We start from the raw sequence: 23,346 nt of genomic DNA on the forward strand, positions 1-23,346 counted from the left end.
GAATGGACAGCTGTGACTGCGAGTGAACAGCAGAAATAATTCCCACACTCACATATCCACCACACACTGTAAGGTTTCACTCGTGCTCATTTCCACAATAAAACTGCAATTCAACAGACTCACGGTGCAACCAAGGCCTCCGCCCGCAATCCAGCCGAAGTTTTCTCTGTCTCTCTCGTTCTCTCTCTCGCGGCCTGCCTCCCTCCCCATCCGCGGCCGCGGCCGCTGCCGCTCACGTCCTGCGTGCCTGACATCTCGAACTGTGCTCCCCTGTTCCCTGAGAACCACACCAAAATACCTTTTTATATCCATTAAGACACGCGTCCCAATTGCTGATCGCCTCCCTCATCTCTCACAGCTGACACTCGTTTCTCACTTCATTACCCCGCGATCGACCATCACGTCAACACCGGAACCGGCCCGGTGTCCCATCGGAAATGCTCCGACAGGGAAACGCCCCCTCAAGAAAAAAGGTTCCACCTGCCTTTTCGTCACCCCGTGACACACACACACACACAAATACACACACACAAATACACAGGATACAAAGCTTCTTCAAGGTTGAAGTTGGTCGAACTCTGGCTCTAAACAAGATATACTTGTTTTGGGGAAAGTTTTAACAATGTTAATTTGGTGATTTTTCTGTCCATATAGTGCCGACCTTCAACAGTTACTGAGGGTTTGCTCACAATATGGCTCAGACTTTGACTTTAAATATAATGCAAAGAAGAGTAATATTATGACTGCTAGGAGTAGGAAAGACATGAAACTGTAATTTCCTGATTTCTCTCTGTCTGATATTGTCCTTAAAGTTTGTGATGAGGATAAATACTCAGGACATTATATAACTGATGACCTTTCTGATGATTGGGACATTTATAGACAGTGTCGTATGATCTATGCACAAGCTAACATGTTGATTCGCTAATTAAGCATGTGCTCAGGATCTGTAAAGACTGCACATTTAGAGCATATTGTAGCCCTGTGTACCTTTGTGTGCTTCCCATTTGTGGCGGCGCTACAGAAAGATCAGCATGCAGAAGCTCAGTGTATCATATAATGATGGGATTGGCTGATGCTGAAGGTGCCACTATGGAGCAGAGCAAGCCAAATGTTTGTCAGTGTTGAAGTGACGGAAAATGGATGGATGAATGATTCGGCTGCGGCGCCATCTTCTGGTCAGACGAAGGAATTAAATAGACATGATTCTTACAGTGCATTATGGGAATTCTCTAGACATTGAGCGTACATCGGTCCATTGTGAGACTGAACACGTGCACTCAATAAGGTCCACTATGGTTTCAGACACCACTACAAATGGCTGTTCCCTCAAATAATGCCCTATTTAAGGGTATAGGGGGAGATTTCAGACACAGCCTCAATGATGTCAAGGCTGTAATGTGGTTATCAAGGCACATGTTAGCAAAGTTAGCTGTTACACTTTTTCTAATGGTAGAGCCACAGATCCTGGTATCTCCCAGTAATAAGACCATCTCTGGTATAAAAGAGGCTTTAGGTGATCGCCAGCTCCTAACGTCCGGTCTGAAGCTGCTGGCCTGAAACTGCTGTCACGTATATAGTTCTGCAGTCTGACACATTTCGTCTCATATGTGCTCGTTCAATCCCTCAAACTGCCACCAGAGGTCACCATCTCCTGTGACTGACATCAACCTTGATGAGCCTCACCTGTAAATCACTGTCATTCATCTTCATTCATATTCACAATTATTCATCTTCAACTTACAGAAAAAGATCATCATTTTTCTTTAAGTAGGTTTAGTTCAGTAATGTTGTTCTCTTGTTGAGGGAGAGACTGTGATGTTTCTGTCGCTGGTCATTAATAAACAGTGTTAACCACTCACAGTCCTTCAATGTAAAGCTAAAGTGCTTGTGTTAAAACAGTCTGTCATTTGGTTGCTGTTGATGTGATGAGCTTCAACACGGTAAGACAAACACACTCTTGCTTAAATTAAACTGAAGATTATTGCTCATATAACATACGTGTCTTTGCATGAGAAATGTTAAGAATAGGGTGATTTACATATACTTGTTTAAGTGATGAATTAATGCAAGTATTCATTACTTCAATGAGCTCATTGTTTCTGCCTTAAATTATTACATTGTTTACATTTTTTTAAATTCTAAGCTAATGTGATTTTGTATATGTACATTTCTGAAATAGGACCTACATAACTTATTAATGTGAATTGAATTGAATGCTGTATTATAGATAAATGCTATGCTGATGTGGGTCAGAATGGCTCCTCCTCTTCCTCTGATCTTCTTTCTGCTCATGATTCACGGTGAGTCTCTCTTACATTCACATTAGAAACACTCTGATGTTTTATTTAAGGCCTCATGAGCAGCTGATCTGCACTTTCTTCTGTCCTGTTCTCACATATTTCTCTCTGAAACAGGAAGTTTGTGTTGAACTTGTCAAACGCCCGTCCCTTTTAGAAATGTCCAATAGTCTTTTGCTACTTGCTAGTCAGTGTCACATGGTTTAGGGGGAGGGACTTTCTCAATGTTCAGAGCATTTGATTGGAAAAGAATCACTGTAGCAGCAGATCATGAGTATTTTTGGCTCAAGTTCTCAGAAGTGAATGTGTTCATGTTAAATATTTATCATGTCAGAGGAGTTCACTAACATAAATGAGCTCTGAGCTGATAGATGAGAACTAAAAGCCACACAACTAATATTTTGATGTCATTGGGTATTTAATAAATCAACTTTGATTATTTTCTTTGTCTTATTTTTCAGATATTTCATTATTTGAGAGTGCGTCATGTTGTTCGCGGTTGATTTCTTGGTTCTCTCTTCACTCTGTCTCTGTACATTTACTTCTGCTTTTCTGCAACACCGTCCATTAAAAGCTCATCAAAAGATCACTGTAGGACAGAGCTGCCAACTTTTGAGTTTAGTTTAAAGGGAGAATTTTGGAAGGGGGGATTGATGGGGTGTAAAAAAAAAAAAAAAAAAAAAAATTGCATCACAATAAATATATTGTGATTGGCAAAACATTTCAGAATTGTATTATTAAAAATAACAGAATTTTAGAAGTTTAAAACCCTCATACAATGCTTTAAACATACAGAGCCCAGGTCAGCTATTATTATTAAAGGTTAAAATATAATGTGTTTTTATTATAATAACAACATAATAATATTTTTGTGATATAGGTAAAAATATAATAAATATGTAGGCTAATATAGTGCACATATTTAGCAAATGGTCTCTATAGCTAATATTTCTAGCCAACTAACATGCTATGGTCATTAAATGGCTTTCTTGAGGTAAATGTAATGTTATGCTTCTCCAGCGTTATGTAACGTTATGTGATATACTTGTTCTCCAGCTGTTTTATTGACTTCTTTCCACGGTTGAAAAACACTGATTGATCGATATTATGTATAAGGTGTTGCTCACACAGAAGAGGCTGTGTTTTCTGGTGGCACAGATCATTTTTATTTCTTTCACACGCTGTACAATCTGAAAATTCAATAAAATAACAATAAATTATTTTTTGTTTCACAGTGTTTTCACAGTTGAAAGGTTGAAATAGCTGGCAGTGTGAATCCTACATGTCAAAAAGTGAAACGCTCCGCACCTCACCACTGCCCCTTAGCGTCACCCGCCAGTATACGCATGTTTAAGTGATGATAACATGAACATCTATAGGTATGAGGCGCCACGTAGGATTTAAATCAAACTTCGCGTATCAATACATACATAACACACGTGCATATACACACTGTTAAAAAAACCCGTGAAATTTACGGTAAAAAACCGGCAGCTGTGGTTGCCAGTATTTTACCGTAAAAAATAAGGTAGCAACCTTTTATGTTTTACGGGATTTAAATTTACGGGCAAAAAAACACAATGTAAAAAAACCCCTGTGAAATTTACGGTAAAAAACGTTAGCTTGGTTGCCAGTATTTTACCGTAAAAAATATGGTAGCAACCTTACTTTGAAAAAAAAAAAAAAAAAAACCTTCAGCAGGATTTAAATGTGTGGTAAAAAAAAAAAAAACATCAGCTGTGGTTCCCAGTACTTTACCATAAAACATACAGTAGGAACCTTTTAGTTTTCACGGGACAACCGTTAAATTACATAAACCGATAAATGTTATCATTAAATTTCACTGAAGTATTAAAGGCTACTTTATATCTTTGCAATATACTGAATACCATCATAATAACACAAATGGCAAAAAAGAAAAAAAAATACGATGATTTAAGTATACCATTAGTTTTTCACAAACTGAGGTACATGGTAATATTGAGAAGGTGCACAGTGTCATACACACAAACACAAAACACCATCATGGTGACATACACACGTGACTCCAAATAATGCCATAAACATTCATTAAACAATATATGATGTAATATAAACCAAAAAAAATATATTATAAACTGATAACAAAAACCAAGAAGAAACATAATTATTTAAATTAAATAGCATCAAATGTGAAGTGTCACACAGGGAATTCTGGGAATGTCCATTTAGAGAAACAACAGGAACAGAAAAAAGAGACGAGCAGAAACACAAGAACTACAACTGACTTCAGCCACAGCCTCAGATGAAATCAACTGAAGATAAAAAACATTAAATCTGTGAAGATCTCAGCAGAGGAGGATTAAACAACTCCACAAACAGCATTACCAGCTTCACTTATTACTAACCAGACTGACTTTATTTCTGACAGACGTCTACAGTTCTGTTTGAGAATTAACAGAGGTTTAGATGTTGATGATTTATTGTTTCATTTGAAGTCACCATGATGGAGATCAGTGACTGCTTTAGTTGGGGTTTTGACCCTTGACTTTCTAACTTTAGTTTTTCTCTGCCTGCTGTAACTCTGTGTTTATAAGACATGTTGATTATGACTAAGAAATCAGAGAGAAAATGAATCGTGTGATGGCAGTTGTGAATCAATGATGGCACACACAGATGTCACTGAACTCATTAAAATAATTCTTTCTGACTTCGGTTTATGTTGATGGTTAGTGAATCTGCATAAATGCCCAGACGTTTTGATATAATATAAAGGATTTCTTAAAAGTTGTTTAAAAAATAAAAACATTCTTTTAGGCACACACAGATGTCAAGATTCAGTCTATGCATCTCAACAATGGTGAGGAGCAGAATATTCAATTAGGAAAAGTAATTTACATAGACAATTCAGATCATAATTTATTCATACCGCAATGCATGATGGGAGCCATTGATGAGTTGTGATTGGTGGCAGCCACTGCAACATGCTTTATTATTGTCACCATTGAGATTCACAGGCTGATTATTGATGTCTGTGTTTTAAATGAATTTATCTGAAAGTCTTTTGATCAGAACAATGTTTATTAAATATTTTGTATTATAAGTAAAGTACTGATAATCATAGACTGAAGAATCAGTAAACTGCAGTAAACTATTTCAGATCACTGCATGATTATGTCAAAACATAACCACCACTTTAAGATAACATTTTACTTTGTTCATTTAACTGTTATAAATTAATAACAGCAAACAAACAACATTAAATATTCAAGTAAACATATAATGGTCTAGAGCCCAACTAATGCAAACACCCATCACCTTAATGGTAACTTACAATTTGTGATTTTCTTCTTCAGTGATTCTGCTTGTTAACATCAGGTGTCTTCAATAATGCTCAATCATCACTAAATTAATCACTTAATTATCTCCTCAGCCCTAAATGCTGCTTCATCTGAAAGCAGGTGATAGCGATTTACTACTAATCAAGGAACCGACTTTACTGACGAGATGCGCATAACCATATCGCGATTTAAATCGCCCAGCCCTAATTGAGCCTCCAATCAAAACTCATCAGTATCTCCCAGCATGCATTGCAGCAGGAATACATTATGCTGAATTGCCTTAGTATTTTCTTTTATTATTATATCTGCTTTTATTTTTGATGTTGTTTTTGTTGCAGCTTTTTAGTAGCTTGTTTTGTGATGTTCAGAGTTTTAGCTGATTAGTGTGTCGAATGTCACCGTTGTTGAGATTCATACGCTGAATCTTGATGTCTGTGTTGGTTTAAATCATGCAGTAGTTTAAATCCTTTTTTCTACACCATGTATTTTTAAAGTTCTTCAGATTATCTGTTGCTCATTTACAGAAATATTATACTCAATAATATGAGTTATGTATTTGGAATATTATAATCAATATTATCTCTTCGCTCAAAGAGAGAAATAAGACTCTTTATGAGGTCAGTTAATCAGGCCATAATATGCAATTTTCTCATCATTAACCTGCCATCATCACCTGGTCACATTTTTTCTCTGATTTTTATGCCACAACATTTGTGTTATATAACCACACAGTTATGGCAGTCAGAGTAAATCTAAAGTTAAAAAGTCAGAGAGCCCAACTAAAGCAAACACTCATCTCCATAATGGTAACTTCAAACTTTATCATTTTCAATAAAACATCAACGTTCAACATCAACCGTATTTTACCGTATAAACTTTAGTTCAGTGCCGTAAAAGCAAAAACAATTCTACCGTATTTTTTACGGTAAAGTACTGGCAACCACAGCTGCCAGTTTTTTTCCGTAATATTTAGATCACTGCCGTAAAACCTAAAATATTACTACCGTATTTTTTACGGTAAATCGCTTTCAACCAGCTGCCAGTTTTTTACCGTAAACTTTAGTTCAATGCCGTAAAACATAAATATTTATACCGTATTTTTTACGGTAAAGTACTGGCAACCAGCTGGCAGTTTTTCACCGTAATTTTTAGTTCGATGATGTAAAACTTTGTCAAATTAGTAAACATTTGCTACCGTATTTTTTACGGTAAGGTATGGTAAATGCAACGGTAAGTTTTTTTTTTACAGTGTACTTCCAAAATCCGTACATTTAACAGTATATTAATGTACAATTACATGAAATGTCCCGTGAGAGCTATTACAGTTTTTCACTGTATATAGTAAGGGTGCATACCGTTAAGGAATTAACATTTTTTTTCGTTGCTTTTTTACAGTTTTTTACTGTTAAAATTACGAACATTTTTAACAGTGTGCATATAGCCTACATATAAACTTGACGCACGCATACACCTAAAAATACTCGCATATACATATAAACTTCCATGCATATAAACCTATAAACACTCGCAAACTTCCATGCATATACACCTATAAACACTCGCACATACATATAAACTTACATGCATATACAACTATAAACACTCGCATATACATAGATATAAACTTCCATGCATATACACCTATAAACACTCGCATATACATAGATATAAACTTCCATGCATATACACCTATAAAGACTCGCATATACATATAAACTTCCATGCATACTGTATACACCTATAAACACTCGCACATACATATAAACTCGATGCGCGCATACACATCCATAAATCAATCGTGCATACATAACGTGGATGTGTGCTTTGTGTATATATGTAAATGCGAGTAATTTCATATGTGTATGTTCGTGAACTATTCAGTGCAAACGGAAGGCATTTCAGTGTAACCGGAAGGCATTTCAGTGTAACCGGAAGGCATTTCAGTGTAAAAGGAAGGCATTTCAGTGTAACCGGAAGGCATTTCAGTGTTAAAGTCATTTGTGTCATTTTGATAGTTTGTTTTCCAATTTGAAATGAAATAAGCATAAACGAGAAAACGGCCCCTTTATTTGTTTTTTCGTAAAAAAAAAAAAATAAAAAAAAAAACGCAAAAAAACAGATTTCGGCTTGATTTTTCGTTTTTTAGTTCACAGGCAAAAAACGAATAAATTACTTCAAAATTCGTTTTCCACATGTGGGCGGCCTGACACGCCCCCTTCCGACGATTGGTCAAGCAAGTCTGAGCATGTGACGTCATCAGTTGTTGCTCGGGTCTGTTCTACAAAATAAGAGTCCTCTACTATGGCTACAGATTCTTAAACTGTACAGGGCAGGTCCTATTGGGCTTTCTTCTGTGCAACTTTACGCGTTTCTCAGAAATCTTTACATCAGAGATATTAATTATTAGTCTGCCACCAGCCTGTTTTATTTAGCTGTGCGGAGTTAAATCTGTGTGGTGAAGCTGCGCTTGACAGCGCCGAGCGGGAGAGGCTCACTGACCAATGTCCAGTCAGCAGTCAGAACTTTTCTTTTAGACGCTCCGTTTTGCCACGGGATGGTGATTGCAAATACTGTAATGCCAATCGGCTGAGGGTGGGTACCGATGATGGTGAAATACATTTTTACTGAAACTGTAATCATATCCGCGACCGTGAGAATGAGACAGATGATTGACAGGATGATAGCGAAGGCAATTAAAGGTGCAAGATAACTTCTGTTAACAAAAAAATCAATAAAAAGTGTTTAATCTAAGTGACTTTGTCTTTTTTTTATTGTTTTTGTTGTTTTTAATCAAATAATTGTAAACCACAAACTGAGCCTTCGTTTTAAAGGGCAATTTCCAAATATATTTATTTGTTATAATATGGGTATTTTATAATACTGCATAAATAAAAACAAACACACGCAATATGTATGCCTATAGGCTAAACACCACAGTTTTTTGGTTTTGTTTGTGTGAACTTTTATCCCCAACCATATTTCTTCATGGGCTCCACTCCAGGGGTCACATCAGCACCACTACTTCCCATGGTACTCTAACTGTAATTAACAGTATGCTGACCCAGTTTATATGTAAAATCTTTGGTATATGTAATATATATGTAATATCTAAAAACACTTTACAGTGTGATGGAAATAAACTTTTCTTAAAGCATGTTGTATATCACCACAGAATTATTGGCACCCTTCTGTGTTGTATACTGTAATAGACAATTGTCCTGCAAAATGATGAGGTTTTTTTGTAAGAAAAACATTGCGAGCAAATGTTGAATTCTTGTTTGAAATATTCAACAACGTAAGAGGCTTTAGGCTTTTTTTTTTTTTTTTTTTTTTTTTTACGAAAAAAAAACGAATAAAGGGGCCGTTTTCTCGTTTATGCTTATTTCATTTCAAATTGGAATCCAAACTATTTCTTTTACACTGAAAAGTTCACGCACATCCACATATGAATCACTCGCATATACATATACACAAAGCATGCATCCACGTTTTATTTTATATGTATGCGCGAGTGTTTTATGGATGTGAATGCGCGCATCGAGTTTATGTATATGCGAGTGTTTATAGGTGTATATGCATGGAAGTTTATATGTATATGCGAGTATTTATAGGTGTATATGCATGGAAGTTTATATGTATATGCGAGTATTTATAGGTGTATATGCATGGAAGTTTATATGTATGTGCGAGTGTTTATAGGTGTATATGCATGGAAGTTTATATGTATATGCGAGTGTTTATAGGTGTATATGCATGTAAGTTTATATGTATGTGCGAGTGTTTATAGGTGTATATGCATGGAAGTTTATATGTATATGCGAGTGTTTATAGGTGTATATGCATGGAAGTTTATATGTATATGCGAGTATTTATAGGTTTATATGCATGGAAGTTTATATGCGAGTATTTATAGGTGTATGTGTGCGTCAAGTTTATATATGCAAGTTATTCACAAGTGTATATGCATGGAAGTTTATATGTATATGCGAGTATTTATAGGTGTATATGCATGGAAGTTTATATGTATATGCGAGTATTTATAGGTGTATATGCATGGAAGTTTATATGTACATGCGAGTGTTTATAGGTGTATATATGCATGGAAGTTTATATGTATGTGCGAGTGTTTATAGGTGTATATGCATGGAAGTTTATATGTATGTGCGAGTGTTTATAGGTGTATATGCATGGAAGTTTATATATATACGAGTGTTTATAGGTGTATATGCATGGAAGTTTATATGTATGTGCGAGTGTTTATAGGTGTATATGCATGGAAGTTTATATGTATATGCGAGTGTTTATAGGTGTATATGCATGGAAGTTTATATGTATATGCGAGTATTTATAGGTGTATATGCATGGAAGTTTATATGCGAGTATTTATAGGTGTATGCGTGCGTCAAGTTTATATATGCAAGTTATTCACAAGTGTATATGCATTCATTACTAACAAAATATGTATTGGTATGGATTTCATATTAGTGTGCACGTGTATTTCATATATGTATTTTGAACATCCAACAGTATGTATATGCGAGTAATTTATAGGTGTATAAAGGTTTAAAGGTGCATATATGCACGTGTGTTATGTATTGATAAGCGAAGTTTGATTTAAATCCTACGTGGCGCCTCATATAGGCCTTAGCGTTGCCACCCGTCCCGGTTTTCCAGGGATTGTTCTCTTTTTTGAGCGACAGTCCCGGAAAATTTATATTGTTTCCCAGGACACGAATTGTCCTGTTTTTTTTGTGAAAATGTACTTCTAAAGTAGAATTTCCTGGTTTCAAATTAAACCATTTCCTTCTACTGTTACTGTGTTTTCTTCAAGGTTGTGTACATCCAATCCTGTTAAAAACGGGTAAAACAATGCCATGCGTTTACTTTTATTTGATTGGAAGCTCAACTTATGGCCTATCGCCTACACAGCAAAAAGTCCAGTGTTAAATTAACTCTCCTGGGAGTTTATATGGCTCCAGAGTCAGTGTTAAAATATGAGTGTTAAATTAACACTCAAGAGTGTTAAAGTTAATGAGCTCATTAAGGCGAGTTAATTTAACACTGGACTTTTTCAACTGCTTGTGCTGTCGGTCGGTCGCACGCATCCACACACATCCAGGATGAAACAGTGTGAGTTTAGTTGCTAGCTTTTTTAAAACTTTCTATTTACTAAGTTTTGTGAAATGGGGGGAGAGATGAACGAGGAGGATAACACAACGAAATCGGATGAGCCAACAGCGTCAAAGAAAAAAAGATTTACAACTCAGACTGGGCGAAAAGAGAAATATTTTCTGAATGGGTAAGGCCCACCCAAGAAGACCCGCTCTCCGCAACAGTGTTGTGTCCTGCCAAAATTTCAGTTAAATATGAAGGACAGGGAGAGCATCTACGTCAGGACAAATATAGGTTAGAGAGGCAATAGGGAGTCCTACAACTGTTAACATAGTATATTTACAAATATGGGTTGATCCCCCCCCCCCCCAAAAAAAAAGAAAATCCCGGTTTTTCACAAATCAAAGGTAGCAAACCTAATAGGCCTACTTAATAAATGGTAACCAACAATACATAATAATAAAACATATGAATAGCAATATGAGTATTTGAATCTATGCGACTACAGAGGCATATACATTTCAGTAAGTTTTACTGTAGCTTTCAACATAGCCTACCTATTGTTCATTCGTCGATGATCGGTTCACGTGCCTCTTGAACTGAGGCGCTACAGCGATCTGCCACTTCACATTTACAACGCCAAAATGATATTTATTGTTTTAATTTCAAAATAAAATTTACAGAATATGAGAATTTGTTTCATGTCAAAAGTAACCAGCTCTGTCTTGTCTGTTGGTGTCAGAGGTGTAAAGTCCAGGTTCAGAAAGTAAAAGTCCTCCTCAGTATTTTGTTCTAATCATCTGGATTTGCTAATTCAGCAGGAGAGAGAACTAATTAGTGAAATCAGCTGCTGAGTTCATGGGTGGAATAAACATGGCAGGACTTCTACTTTCTGACCCGTGGTTTTTACACCTCTGGTCAGTGTTAGTGCGATTTTTCTCTGCGTGAGAAAATGTGGGTGTGGCGTGAGAGTGTGTGAAACGTGTCGATTAGAGTCTCAGGCTGAAAGTGTGACAGTTCACAGCCCTGCCCTAGCACTAGATCGTGAATATATTTTGCTCTTGTTCTCGTAAGTGAATGTATATATGTTAAATATTGATTTAGTCATATTCCATGTTTTACAGTTTTTCTGAATTGCTAAAACACTAAACCCACTTCTCTGAACAGAATTCTCAATAGCCTAAACCAATTTGTCGAATAAATCAATCTTTCTGTAAAACATTAAACAAGTTCAGGAAGTTAAAACACTGTTTGCAAATCTCATGCACTCTTTTTGCAAAACTCAAAACACTTTCTCACTCACTAAAACACATTTCTTACTGTGATGCACTTATGTTTCAAAACGCTAAACACAGGCAGGCTAAAGTCAAACACAACTACAACACAGTTGTCATCGTTTACACACAATGACTCAAAATTGTTCAGACTTATTTCTAATAATGAGACCAAACCAAGTGTACAAAATACAAGAGAGTTTACAGTTTTTCTCAGTTGTTTACACACAAATACTGGTAACTGAGACACAATGACCACAACATGTAACTCATTCACCAACCCCCTGAACCAATTCTGCTAAACTACAAGCACAATTCCTGCTTTACACTCAGATTGCAGTTCTAAAACACTTTTTTTCAAAACACTAGACACAATTCTCAGCTTTTGGCACAATTTTCATGCAGAAAATCTCTTGTTTTCACAAGGAACACACTGCCATTCAAATATGCACACTGACTCTTCACATGGGCAAACACCCGTCACACAGTTTTACAATTAACAATCAGAGCTTTTGCATAAAAGGGTGTTTTAAGTGTTTTCCATTCATCATAGTGTGTTACATTGAGCACATCAGTGTTCAACTGGTTCTTATAAATGTCTATTGATTATGATGGTTTGTGTGTGTCATTTGAAAACAAAATACCATTTTGAGAAGAAATAACATTGTTTTGAATGTAAAGTTTCATTTTGAAGGAGAACTGAGGGGTTTTGCCCATTGTGTGTGTGTTTTTTGATTTGTGTGTAGAGTTCTGAGAATATGAGGCATGCTTTCAGAAAATGTGTGTAAACAATCGAGAATTACAGAAAAACTGTAAAGTGCCTAAATTGACTTGAAATGTTTCATTGAATGTTGAGAACAACATTGGATGGAAACAATATAAGAGGGAGTTAGAGGAGGAAGAGTGTGAGTTAGAGGAGGAAGAGTGTGAGTTAGAGGAGGAAGAGTGTGAGTTAGAGGAGGAAGAGTGTGTGTATAAGAGGAAGAGTATGAGTATAAGAGGAAGAAGAGTGTGTGTATAAGAGGAGGAAGAGTGTGAGTATAAGAGGAGGAAGAGTATGAGTATTTGAGGAAGAGTATGAGTATAAAAGGAAGAGTGTGAATAAGTGGAGGAAGAGTGTGAGTTAGAGGAGGAAGAGTGAGTATTTGAGGAGGAAGAGTTTTAGTTTTTAGTTTTAGTTTGTGTGTAACAGGAGGAAGAGTGTGAGTATAAGAGGAGGAAGAGTATGTGTGTAAGAGGAGGAAGAGTATGTGTGAGAGGAGGAAGAGTGTGAGTATAAGAGGAGGAAGACTGTGTGTATAAGAGGAGGAAGAGTGTGAGTATAAGAGGAGGAAGAGTGTGTGTATAAGAGGAGGAAGAGTGTGAGTATAAGAGGAGGAAGAGTATGAGTATTAGAGGAGGAAGAGTATGAGTGTAAGAGGAGGAAGAGTGAGTATAAGAGGAGGAAGAGTGTGTGTGTAAGAGGAGGAAGAGTGTGTGTGTAAGAGGAGGAAGAGTATGAGTGTAAGAGGAGGAAGAGTGTGTGTGTAAGAGGAGGAGGAGTGTGTGTGTAAGAGGAGGGAGGAAGAGTGTGTGTGTAAGAGGAGGAAGAGTGTGTGTATAAGAGGAGGAAGAGTGTGTGTAAGAGGATGAAGAGTGAGTATAAGAGGAGGAAGAGTGTGTGTGTAAGAGGAGGAAGAGTGTGTGTATAAGAGGAGGAAGTGTTTGAGTATAAGAGGAGGAAGAGTGTGAGTATAAGAGGAGGAAGAGTGTGTGTATAAGAGGAGGAAGAGTGTGTGTAAGAGGATGAAGAGTGTGTGTATAAGAGGAGGAAGAGTGTGAGTATAAGAGGAGGAAGAGTGTGAGTATAAGAGAAGGAAGAGTGTGTGTATAAGAGGAGGAAGAGTGTGTGTAAGAGGAGGAAGAGTATGTGTATAAGAGGAGGAAGAGTGTGAGTATAAGAGGAGGAAGAGTGTGAGTATAAGCGGAGGAAGAGTGTGAGTATAAGAGGAGGAAGTGTGTGAGTATAAGAGGAGGAAGAGTGTGTGTGTAAGTGTGTGTGTGTGTGTGTGTGTGTAAGAGGAGGAAGAGTGAGTATAAGAGGAGGAAGTGTGTGTGTGTAAGAGGAGGAAGAGTGTGAGTGTAAGAGGAGGAAGAGTGTGTGTGTAAGAGGAGGAAGAGTGTGTGTATAAGAGGAGGAAGAGTGTGAGTATAAGAGGAGGAAGAGTGTGTGTGTAAGAGGAGGAAGAGTGTGTGTAAGAGGAGGAAGAGTGTGTATAAGAGGAGGAAGAGTGTGTGTGTAAGAGGAGGAAGAGTGAGTATAAGAGGAGGAAGAGTGTGTGTATAAGAGGAGGAAGAGTGTGAGTATAAGAGGAGGAAGAGTGTGTGTGTAAGAGGAAGAGTGTGAGTATAAGAGGAGGAAGAGTGTGTGCATAAGAGGAAGAGTGTGAGTATAAGAGGAGGAAGAGTGTGTGCATAAGAGGAAGAGTGTGTGTGTGTAAGAGGAGGGAGAGTGTGTGTGTAAGAGGAGGAAGAGTGTGTGTAAGAGGAGGAAGAGTGTGTGTGTAAGAGGAGGAAGAGTGTGTGTGTAAGAGGAGGAAGAGTGTGTGTATAAGAGGAAGAGTGTGAGTATAAGAGGAGGAAGAGTGTGTGTATAAGAGGAAGAGTGTGAGTATAAGAGGAGGAAGAGTGTGTGCATAAGAGGAAGAGTGTGTGTGTAAGAGGAGGGAGAGTGTGTGTGTAAGAGGAGGAAGAGTGTGTGTAAGAGGAGGAAGAGTGTGTGTGTAAGAGGAGGAAGAGTGTGTGTGTAAGAGGAGGAAGAGTGTGTGTATAAGAGGAGGAAGAGTGTGTGTATAAGAGGAGAAGAGTGTGTGTAAGAGGAGGAAGAGTGTGTGTGTAAGAGGAGGAAGAGTGTGAGTATAAGCGGAGGAAGAGTGTGTGTATAAGAGGAGGAAGAGTGTGAGTATAAGCGGAGGAAGAGTGTGAGTATAAAGTATTGTCATGTTTTCCTGGCCCAATATAACAGATAAAACAACATTTACAGTTTGATGAATTCTGTGTTTCAGGGGTTTCTAGTGCTGATTGGAGTGGAGTACAGTCCTTCACACATCTGTGCACTAAAGGACTCAACAGTGATAATGAGATGCACTTATAAATACCCTACTACTGGATATAAGATCAAGAAAGTGTTCTGGAGCAAAACACGTACAGATCCTCCAGATCTGTCTAATGACCCTGAATACAGTCAGAGGCTTCAGTATCTGGGAGATCAACAGCAGAACTGCACCGTCAGACTGAGTCATGTGACACTGAAGGATGAACACATGTACTATTTCAGATTCCTCACTGATAAAAATGATGGAAAATATACTGGTGCTCCAGGAGGGACTCTTACTGTCACAGGTGAGTTTGATGAGGTTTATCTCTTCTTCTGTGCATTGTTGAATAATAATCAGTGTATGACAGCTATGGGGCGCCGTTTGTAAAGCGTCTCACGCTGAAAATAACAGCAACATTTTGTCACATTTAGCTTCAAGCTATGTTTAAAAAACTGGTATGAATATTTGACGGTCACTTTTTAGCACATTTACAACAATATTTGTCAACGTAGAGATATTTTAAATAGTTAAATCTTAATATTAAATGTTACACCTAAATGTTAAATGTTAAATCTAAATCTAAATGTTAAATCTAAATCTAAATGTTAAATCTAAATGTTAAATCTAAATGTTAAATCTAAATATTAAATCTAAATCTAAATATTAAATCTAAATGTTAAATATAAATGTTAAATCTAAATATAAATGTTAAATATAAATGTTAAATCTAAATGTTAAATCTAAATCTAAATGTTAAATCTAAATCTAAATGTTAAATCTACATATTAAATCTAAATCTAAATGTTAAATCTAAATGTTAAATCTAAATCTAAATCTAAATGTTAAATCTAAATGTTAAATCTAAATGTTAAATCTAAATCTAAATCTAAATGTTAAATCTAAATGTTAAATCTAAAAAATCCGATTACCTCCATTTTGAATTTGCATATTTGTTAAATATTTAGTTTCACCTGAAACATTTAGATTTAACATTTAGATTTAGATTTAACATTTAGATTTAGTTTTAACATTTAGATTTAACATTTAGATTTAACATTTAGATTTAATATTTAGATTTAACATTAAGATTTAGATTTAGATTTAACATTTAGATTTAGATTTAATATTTAGATTTAACATTTAGATTTAGATTTAATATTTAGATTTAACATTTAGATTTAATATTTAGATTTAACATTTAAATTAAGATTTAGATTTAATATTTAGATTTAACATTAAGATTTAGATTTAACATTTAGATTTAGATTTAACATTTAGATTTAACATTTAGATTTAGATTTTACATTTAGATTTAACATTTAGATTTAGATTTAACATTTAGATTTAGATTTAACATTTAGATTTAGATTTAGCATTTAGATTTAACATTTAACATTTAGGTGTAACATTTAATATTTAGATTTAACTATTTAAAATATTTCTAAGTTGACAAATATTGTTGTAAATGTGGTAAAAAGTGACCGTCAAAAATTCATACCAGTTTTGTAAACATTGTTTGAAGCTAAATGTGACAAAATGTTGCTGTTATTTTCAGTGTGAGCCGCTTTACAAACGGCGCCCCATAGACAGCAGCACTAGATATAATGTGTGTTTTGTGTTCAGATCTTCAGGTGGAGTCTCCTGAGAGAGTGACAGAGGGAGATTCAGTCACTCTGAGATGTAAAAGCAGCTGCGCTCTGACTGACAGAGCAACATTCATCTGGTACAGAAACTCACAGCCATTAACTGAGAGAAGAGACAGAAACAATGAACTCCTGCTGCAGTCAGTCAGAAGAGAGGATTCAGGCAGATATAGCTGTGCTGTAGACGGACACAGCTCTCCTGCTGTTCAGCTCAATGTCACGTGTGAGTAGAGACTGACTTTTCAAACATTACAAAGAATAAATATCTGAATTTATGATTTATAAAAATGTTTTAACCACTATTTTTAAGACTACCCCTCCCCGACACCTATGGGACATTTACTATTGTTATACATTTATAACAATAATATCTTAGTCTAAACCTAAAGTAATCTTGACCAACTATATAGCATTTGAAAGCGTTCAGACTGTAGTTAAGATCCTTTAATCCGTATATGGAAATCGAAGAGTACTTATATGGTCACCAGAGGAGTCTGGATGTCATCTAGTGGAAAAGACTGTGCTCAAAAAATCGTACAGATTTTTTTATTTTTTGAGAAATCAACCTAAAATTTGTATTAAAAGGTTTTTAAGATTTTTTAAAAGGTACCTATTATGCAAAATTCACTTTACATAGTGTTTGAACATAAATGTGTCGGCAGTGTGTGTACACAACCACCCTATAATGATGAAAATCTTCCCATTCTTCTTTTTTAATCCCCATAAATTATAAGCAATGTCTCATAACAAGCTGTATGCTTTCTTACTGCCAAACTGTGGAGCCAGGTAGTGTTGCACTGCACACTCAGACCCCACTCTGGGACGGGTAGCTGGATTATAGTATGTTCTTCCATGTCTCAATTCTCCCTCGACACAGACCGTTCCTAAGCTTGGCAATCGAGGGACGGGCATACCAGTACAAAGTTCTCCCCTTCGGAGTTTCCCTGTCACCCGCGTCTTTACGAAGGTCGCAGAGGCCGCCCTTTCCCTGTTACGGGAGGTTGGTGTTCGCATCCTCAACTATCTCAACGACTGGCTCATCTTGCCCCACTCGCGAGATCAGTTGTGTGAACACAGGGACCTGGTGCTCAGACACCTCAGCCATCTGGGGCTTCAGGTCAATTGGGAAAGAGCAAACTCGACTCCAGTGGCAGATCAATTGCCTCAAGTTGCTCACAGTATTCCTTGCTCTCCGCCGGTTTCTGCTGTTGCTGCAAGACAAGCATATACTGGTCCGAACGGACAACACATCCAGAGCCGGATTAACGCAAAGGCAAACTAGGCACGTGCCTAGGGCCCGATTGGCGGGATGGGGCCCAGACAGAGGGACAAAAAAAAAAAAAATTTAGCCTAAATGTCCTATCTACAATTTATTTCAAAATGTAGCCTATTAATCAACTAAAAATAGTAACGATGTTTATCTTAACCATAGACTGTTACATTACGTCACATTAACGCCAGCCCATGACTGTATAGAGGCGCCAGCCAGTTTAGTCCGAGGAGACGTCAGAGGCGATCAGAGGCGGTCAACGAACGCATCCATCAGGTGCTGCGAGTGCGAAGCAAAAGCAGAAATAGGCACGCAAAGAAGCACAGCTCGTAATGCAGGTCATCGATTTTGGTGTGATTGCAATGTATTTTAAATATAAACTTGTGGGCTACTGTAGATCAGCGTCATTTCTGGAAAAATCATTCACCGCTTTGTGAGTTTAAAAGAGCGCGAGCGTCATTAACGTGCCCAGACGCGACGCTTTGAATTTGCGCGTACAATCAGTGAATAACATCGCGTCCAGAGCTGACTAGTAAAAAAGCTACAAAAGTAAAAGACAAGACGTTTGTATTCAAAGTTAAAAAACCAACACACTGCAACATTTTTAAATGTTTCAAATAAAGGATCTCATATGGGTCTATCTTCTATATTCTGATGCTGATGATTAGATAATACCCTGACATCATAGCCTATACGAATATTAGTTTAGATTTTTTTTCCTGCTCAGTAGCGATCGTGTCTTTCTCTTCCACTTGATTTGTGTATAGCATATTTAAGGTAGCAATGCAATACATAATAACATATTACTGATATTAATAATATGACAATATCTGCAGTCATTATTGATTAAATGGGAGGGAAAAATCCTGCCCATAACGCAGACAAATTATAAAAGCACGTTCATGTTCATCTACTGAAGTTGTATTCTGGAACTGTGAATAAACTGAATAAAACAGCAAAATAACAACAAGAACAATAACATCTTCATTAAACAAAAAAGAGATTAGCTTAGATAAAGTTTGATAGGCTACCACACTGTAAAAATTAAAGGTGCCTGGAGGAACCTTTTGGGGTTCTTCACTTTGCCACACCGGCGGAACCGTCTGTAGATCCTCTAGGCACCCTTTAAAAAGGGGCGGTTCTCTGAGGAACCACACAGGTTTCCTGAGGAACTCTTATATTAGGCACTGTGTGGAACCACTTTGGGTGCCTCCAGGAACCAAATTTCATTTTTTTTTTTACATTTAATTTCATGTTGTTACTATGGTTACCTTTGACATCTATTATAATAAACAAATTGAACCAAATACAAAATAAGAATTGTTTATTACATATTTGATATTCATTTTTATACATACACTTCCATGCACATGGGGAAAAAAGCTAACTACAGATTAATATCAATGAATACACAAAAAAATAGTATAATACATAAGCAACATGAATAATCAACCATGTATATACAATAGATAAACAAGAAAAGACATCTCAACAAAATGCATGGAAACACATATGTTCCACGAAATAAATCAATGTAAATAAAATTACATTTGAACTAATTAAAAATGTCCATCATACTTAACTTTAAAACATTTGTGTTTCAGTCCGATGGTAAGTCTGACATCACTGTTTCCAAGTCCAAAAGCTCTATCAGATGCCAAAAACAAACAACAGTGCTAATATACACTCATTGTGCTGTAACCTTTATCTCTATACTGAAATCTCTGATGGTTAGTTATTCAGCTATTTTGAATCATAAAATGTTTAAGTCTGGGATGCCGTTAGACTGGAGACTGTAATGTACACTATGGCTTTTGAAAATCTTAAATGTGTGACTTGAATCAACAGTGTTCATAAATGGTTGTTGAGTATTCTCATGAAACAAGATAGAGGAAGTAGAGGCTTCGACCCGGAAACAGAGTTAAGGTGCAGTAAAATGATCTGTTGTTCTGTGAATGTTCACTGGTGAATTCCAGTCATTTCACTAAGAATCCACACGATCAGCAATTTCGTTTGTGGTCAAAAATGTCACTATGGGACCAAGTTGGTATGAGATACTTAACGAGTTAGAAAAGTGAAAAGGTACAGCATCGTTTTCCGTTTGTTTTTCTTCTTTTCTGGTGGATGGTCCAGGCACTTCAATGATTTTCAGGTCTACAGGAGGATTTTTATTCTTGATCAAACTTGTATTTCAGCTTACTGAGATCCCTGCAAAGTACAAAATTTACTGTTAGTAATGTTATTAAAGTGATAGTTGTGAAATTTAAATAATTGTGACGTTCCAAACCTGTTTGACTCTCTGTCTGTGGAAACCAAAAGCAGATCTCAGGCATAATGCAACCCCAGTCACCATTCAATTTCACTGCATGAAACACAAGAAGAAAACAAATGTGTAAATCATTCATGAAACCATTCTTATGTACACTTGTCTAGTTCAATTCAATGCAACAATTTATGTAAAAATGGTTAAGCTCCAAAAATGTCCCAGAAAAGATCCTAAAAATAATCAATGAGTTCACAACTCATGTGTTATGGGTTGTGTTGCAAGTCTTCTGAAGCCTAATAGCTTTTTCCTTTTTTTTTGTCGAAAAAGACTAAACTTGAAGTTATAATTCAGAGTTAAAATGTCTATAGCATTTTTTGTGAATCAAACCTGTGATATTATTTTTCTGAGTAACATGAATGAGATTTGAGATCATGAGAAAATATTTTCAGAGAGTAACTGATTAAAAAAACACAAGTACACAGTCAAACAATACAATTGCACACAGAGAAAGTTCATAGTAATAAAGTACTGCATGTGGTTCAGGTAACTTACTGTAATTCAATGTTGCCACTGAAATGTTCAGATTATTTTAGAAATGTAATGGTTGTTCTGGGGAAACAAAAGAACAAAGCTGATTATTCACAACATAATATTTATTGACCAGTAAATGGCTTTAAAATGGTATTCGAGAGAATGAGGGCACCTGTAGTAAGTAAAGTTAACGTTAGGCTAAACAAAAACAGAGCAAACTATAACCTGTTTTTGTTATTCATAACAAACGCCAAGAATCAGAGAATTTTCTAAATTAGTTAGGCTATATCAGCAATTTGAAGACAGTTGTACAAAATATGTTGAATTGAATGACTAAATCAATCTAAGACAATAAGTCAATAATTTCCATTTGTTCATTAGATCAACGTAGTTAGTTAGCATCGCGGCTAAAACCAGATACTGTGCAATAAACGAGTGGTAAACACTGTAAAAACGTAGTAATGTATAATAAATTTAGTTTATATATATATGTGTGTGTGTTTAAATATATAGTGAGTAGACTCTGTATTTATATTTATTTGGCGAGTTTACAAACCTTGTAATGGAGAGCCGAACAAACGGCGGAAGCTTTGATGAGAGGAGCCGTTACTTTCAAACCGATGACGTCGATCAGCTGAGCTTTGTTGCGCGCGAGCAGCGCGAGGATCACTGAAGCGACGACAGCAGAGGAATAGCAGCAGTTTCGTGACTGAATAAAACTTCTCTCCTCCTGCTTCTTCTTCTTCATATATTATTATTATTATTTAGTGTTGTTGTTTAAGGTTTAAATGACTTAATAAAATAGGCCTATACTAAATATAAGTAAGCTACCCAAGTGAAAAAGACTAGGTTACTGTTAAATGTATTAAAAATGCATTAAAGTATATTTGTATTGTAGGTCTACTAAAAACACACTCAAGTACATTTTTAATACATTTAATAGTACATCTTTTTCACCTGGGTATGTATCCTGAATCAAACTTGCCTATAATAATAATAATAAAAATGCATTAAAGTATATTTGTAATGTAGGTCTACTAAAAACACACTCAAGTACATTTTTAATACATTTAATAGTACGTCTTTTTCACCTGGGTATGTATACTGAATCAAACTTAAGTAGCCTATAATAATAATAATAATAATAGGATAGGCCTAATAATAATAATAATAGAATAATAATCTAATTCAGGCCTCATTGAACCATTGGGTTCCTCCAGATGCTGGCTTTAACTTAAGAGATCTTCCAGGAACCACTTAAATGTTAAAAGATCTTCCAATAACCCTTCTATCGCATTCAAGTTCCTCTATTTTCCCCCAAAGCACTTCGAGGTCTCATAGTAATGAAAAGGTGACTCCAGAACCTCTGAAGTAAATACAAAGTGCTTAAAGGATCCCATAAGTTCCAGCAAGAACCTCAAAGATTGTCAATGCTCCTCCAGTTACCCTTCTATAGGAAAAAGAGCTTTGAGGCACCTAAATTACATTTTGAAGTTCCTTGAGTATCCAACAGGATACTTGAGGCTCCTTTAGTTTTTACAGTGCAGTAACAAGTCTGGACCCATTACTATTTTTAATGTTTTTGAAAGAAGTTTATTATTATGCTACAAGCCTGCATTTATTTGATCAAAAATACAGAAAAAAAACAGGAATATTCAGCAAGGATGTGTTAAATTTATAAAAGTGATATTGAAGACTTTTTTAAAAGAACTTTTTAATAATCAAAGAATCATGAAAAAAAGTATCACATGTTATAAAATAAATATTAAGCACCATTTCTAACATTTGATAATAAATCAGTTTTCTGAAGGATCACGTGACACTAAATTCAGCTTTGCATCACAGAAATATATTTTAAAGTATAGCCTAGTAAAATAGAAAACCATTATTTTAAATTGTAATAATATTTCACTATATTATTTTTCTGTATTTTTGATCAAATAAATCCAGGCTTGATGAGGATTTATAGACTTCTTTCAAAAACATTACAAATAGTAATTTGTCCAAACTTATGTACTGTGTAAGTAAAAATATACTAAATTTAAAGTTAAATGTTGTATAAATAAAAAGGTTAGGAATCATATTTGTTTCAAGTGTGTTTTATTGGGGGTGGGGGGGGCCTCCAACATGAATTTTGCCTAGGGCCTCCAAATGTCTAGATCCGGCCCTGAACACATCGATATGCGTACATAAAACGTCAAGATTGTTGTGAGGTGAGAAAAGACCCAGTAGCGAATGACAGTCAATAAGTCTTTTAATAGAATGTAAATGAGGTAGCCACCAGCAGGGCGAATAAACAGAAATCTTCTTGAAAATAATCACAACAGAAATAGCCAAAACATATGGCCAGTAATCATCAAAGGAGAAATCTTCTAGAATACGAGCTTAGACAGTGGTCAGCGTAGATGCTCGGGCACAGCTGGCGGCTAGCCTCTGGTCACACAGGAGAGTACACAGTGGGGAACTGCAGCAGCACAGTCAAGCGCAGCACTAGACACAGAGAGCTGGTTAGAGCATAAGCAGTATAATACTTGCAGCTAGATGATTCCCCGA

The 23,346-nt window shown here is 36.1% G+C and overlaps 1 protein-coding gene and 1 long non-coding RNA gene across 2 annotated transcripts; one reads left to right on the top strand and one right to left on the bottom strand.

Moving 5' to 3' along the window:
• Positions 1–1,866: 1,866 nt before the first annotated feature.
• On the top strand, positions 1,867–18,056 carry LOC308688258 (sialoadhesin-like). Its single transcript, XM_081361216.1, has 4 exons — positions 1,867–1,943; positions 2,231–2,303; positions 15,051–15,387; positions 16,707–18,056. Exons 3-4 carry the CDS (start codon positions 15,123–15,125, stop codon positions 16,955–16,957), a joined length of 516 nt encoding a protein of 171 aa, XP_081217342.1. The 5' UTR covers positions 1,867–1,943; positions 2,231–2,303; positions 15,051–15,122; the 3' UTR covers positions 16,958–18,056.
• A 1,248-nt stretch (positions 18,057–19,304) lies between these two features.
• On the bottom strand, positions 19,305–21,421 carry LOC308688259. Its single transcript, XR_014029860.1, has 4 exons — positions 21,350–21,421; positions 20,815–20,871; positions 20,284–20,358; positions 19,305–20,204 (listed from the first exon to the last, which is right to left on the bottom strand). It is a non-coding gene; the product is annotated as an uncharacterized lncRNA (long non-coding RNA).
• Between the last annotated feature and the right edge of the window lie 1,925 nt (positions 21,422–23,346).

The sequence above is a fragment of the Scardinius erythrophthalmus genome (genome assembly GCF_964197995.2).
Source record: "Scardinius erythrophthalmus genome assembly, chromosome: 3".
NCBI classification, from domain to species: Eukaryota; Metazoa; Chordata; class Actinopteri; order Cypriniformes; family Leuciscidae; genus Scardinius; species Scardinius erythrophthalmus.

Bases quoted from the DNA above. Each gene is read 5' to 3' on its own strand.
- LOC308688258 (XM_081361216.1), top strand. From the start codon at position 15,123: ATGAGATGCACTTATAAATACCCTACTACTGGATATAAGATCAAGAAA. The intron at 15,388-16,706 runs GTGAGTTTGATG...TTTTGTGTTCAG, and splicing joins AGGGACTCTTACTGTCACAG to ATCTTCAGGTGGAGTCTCCT.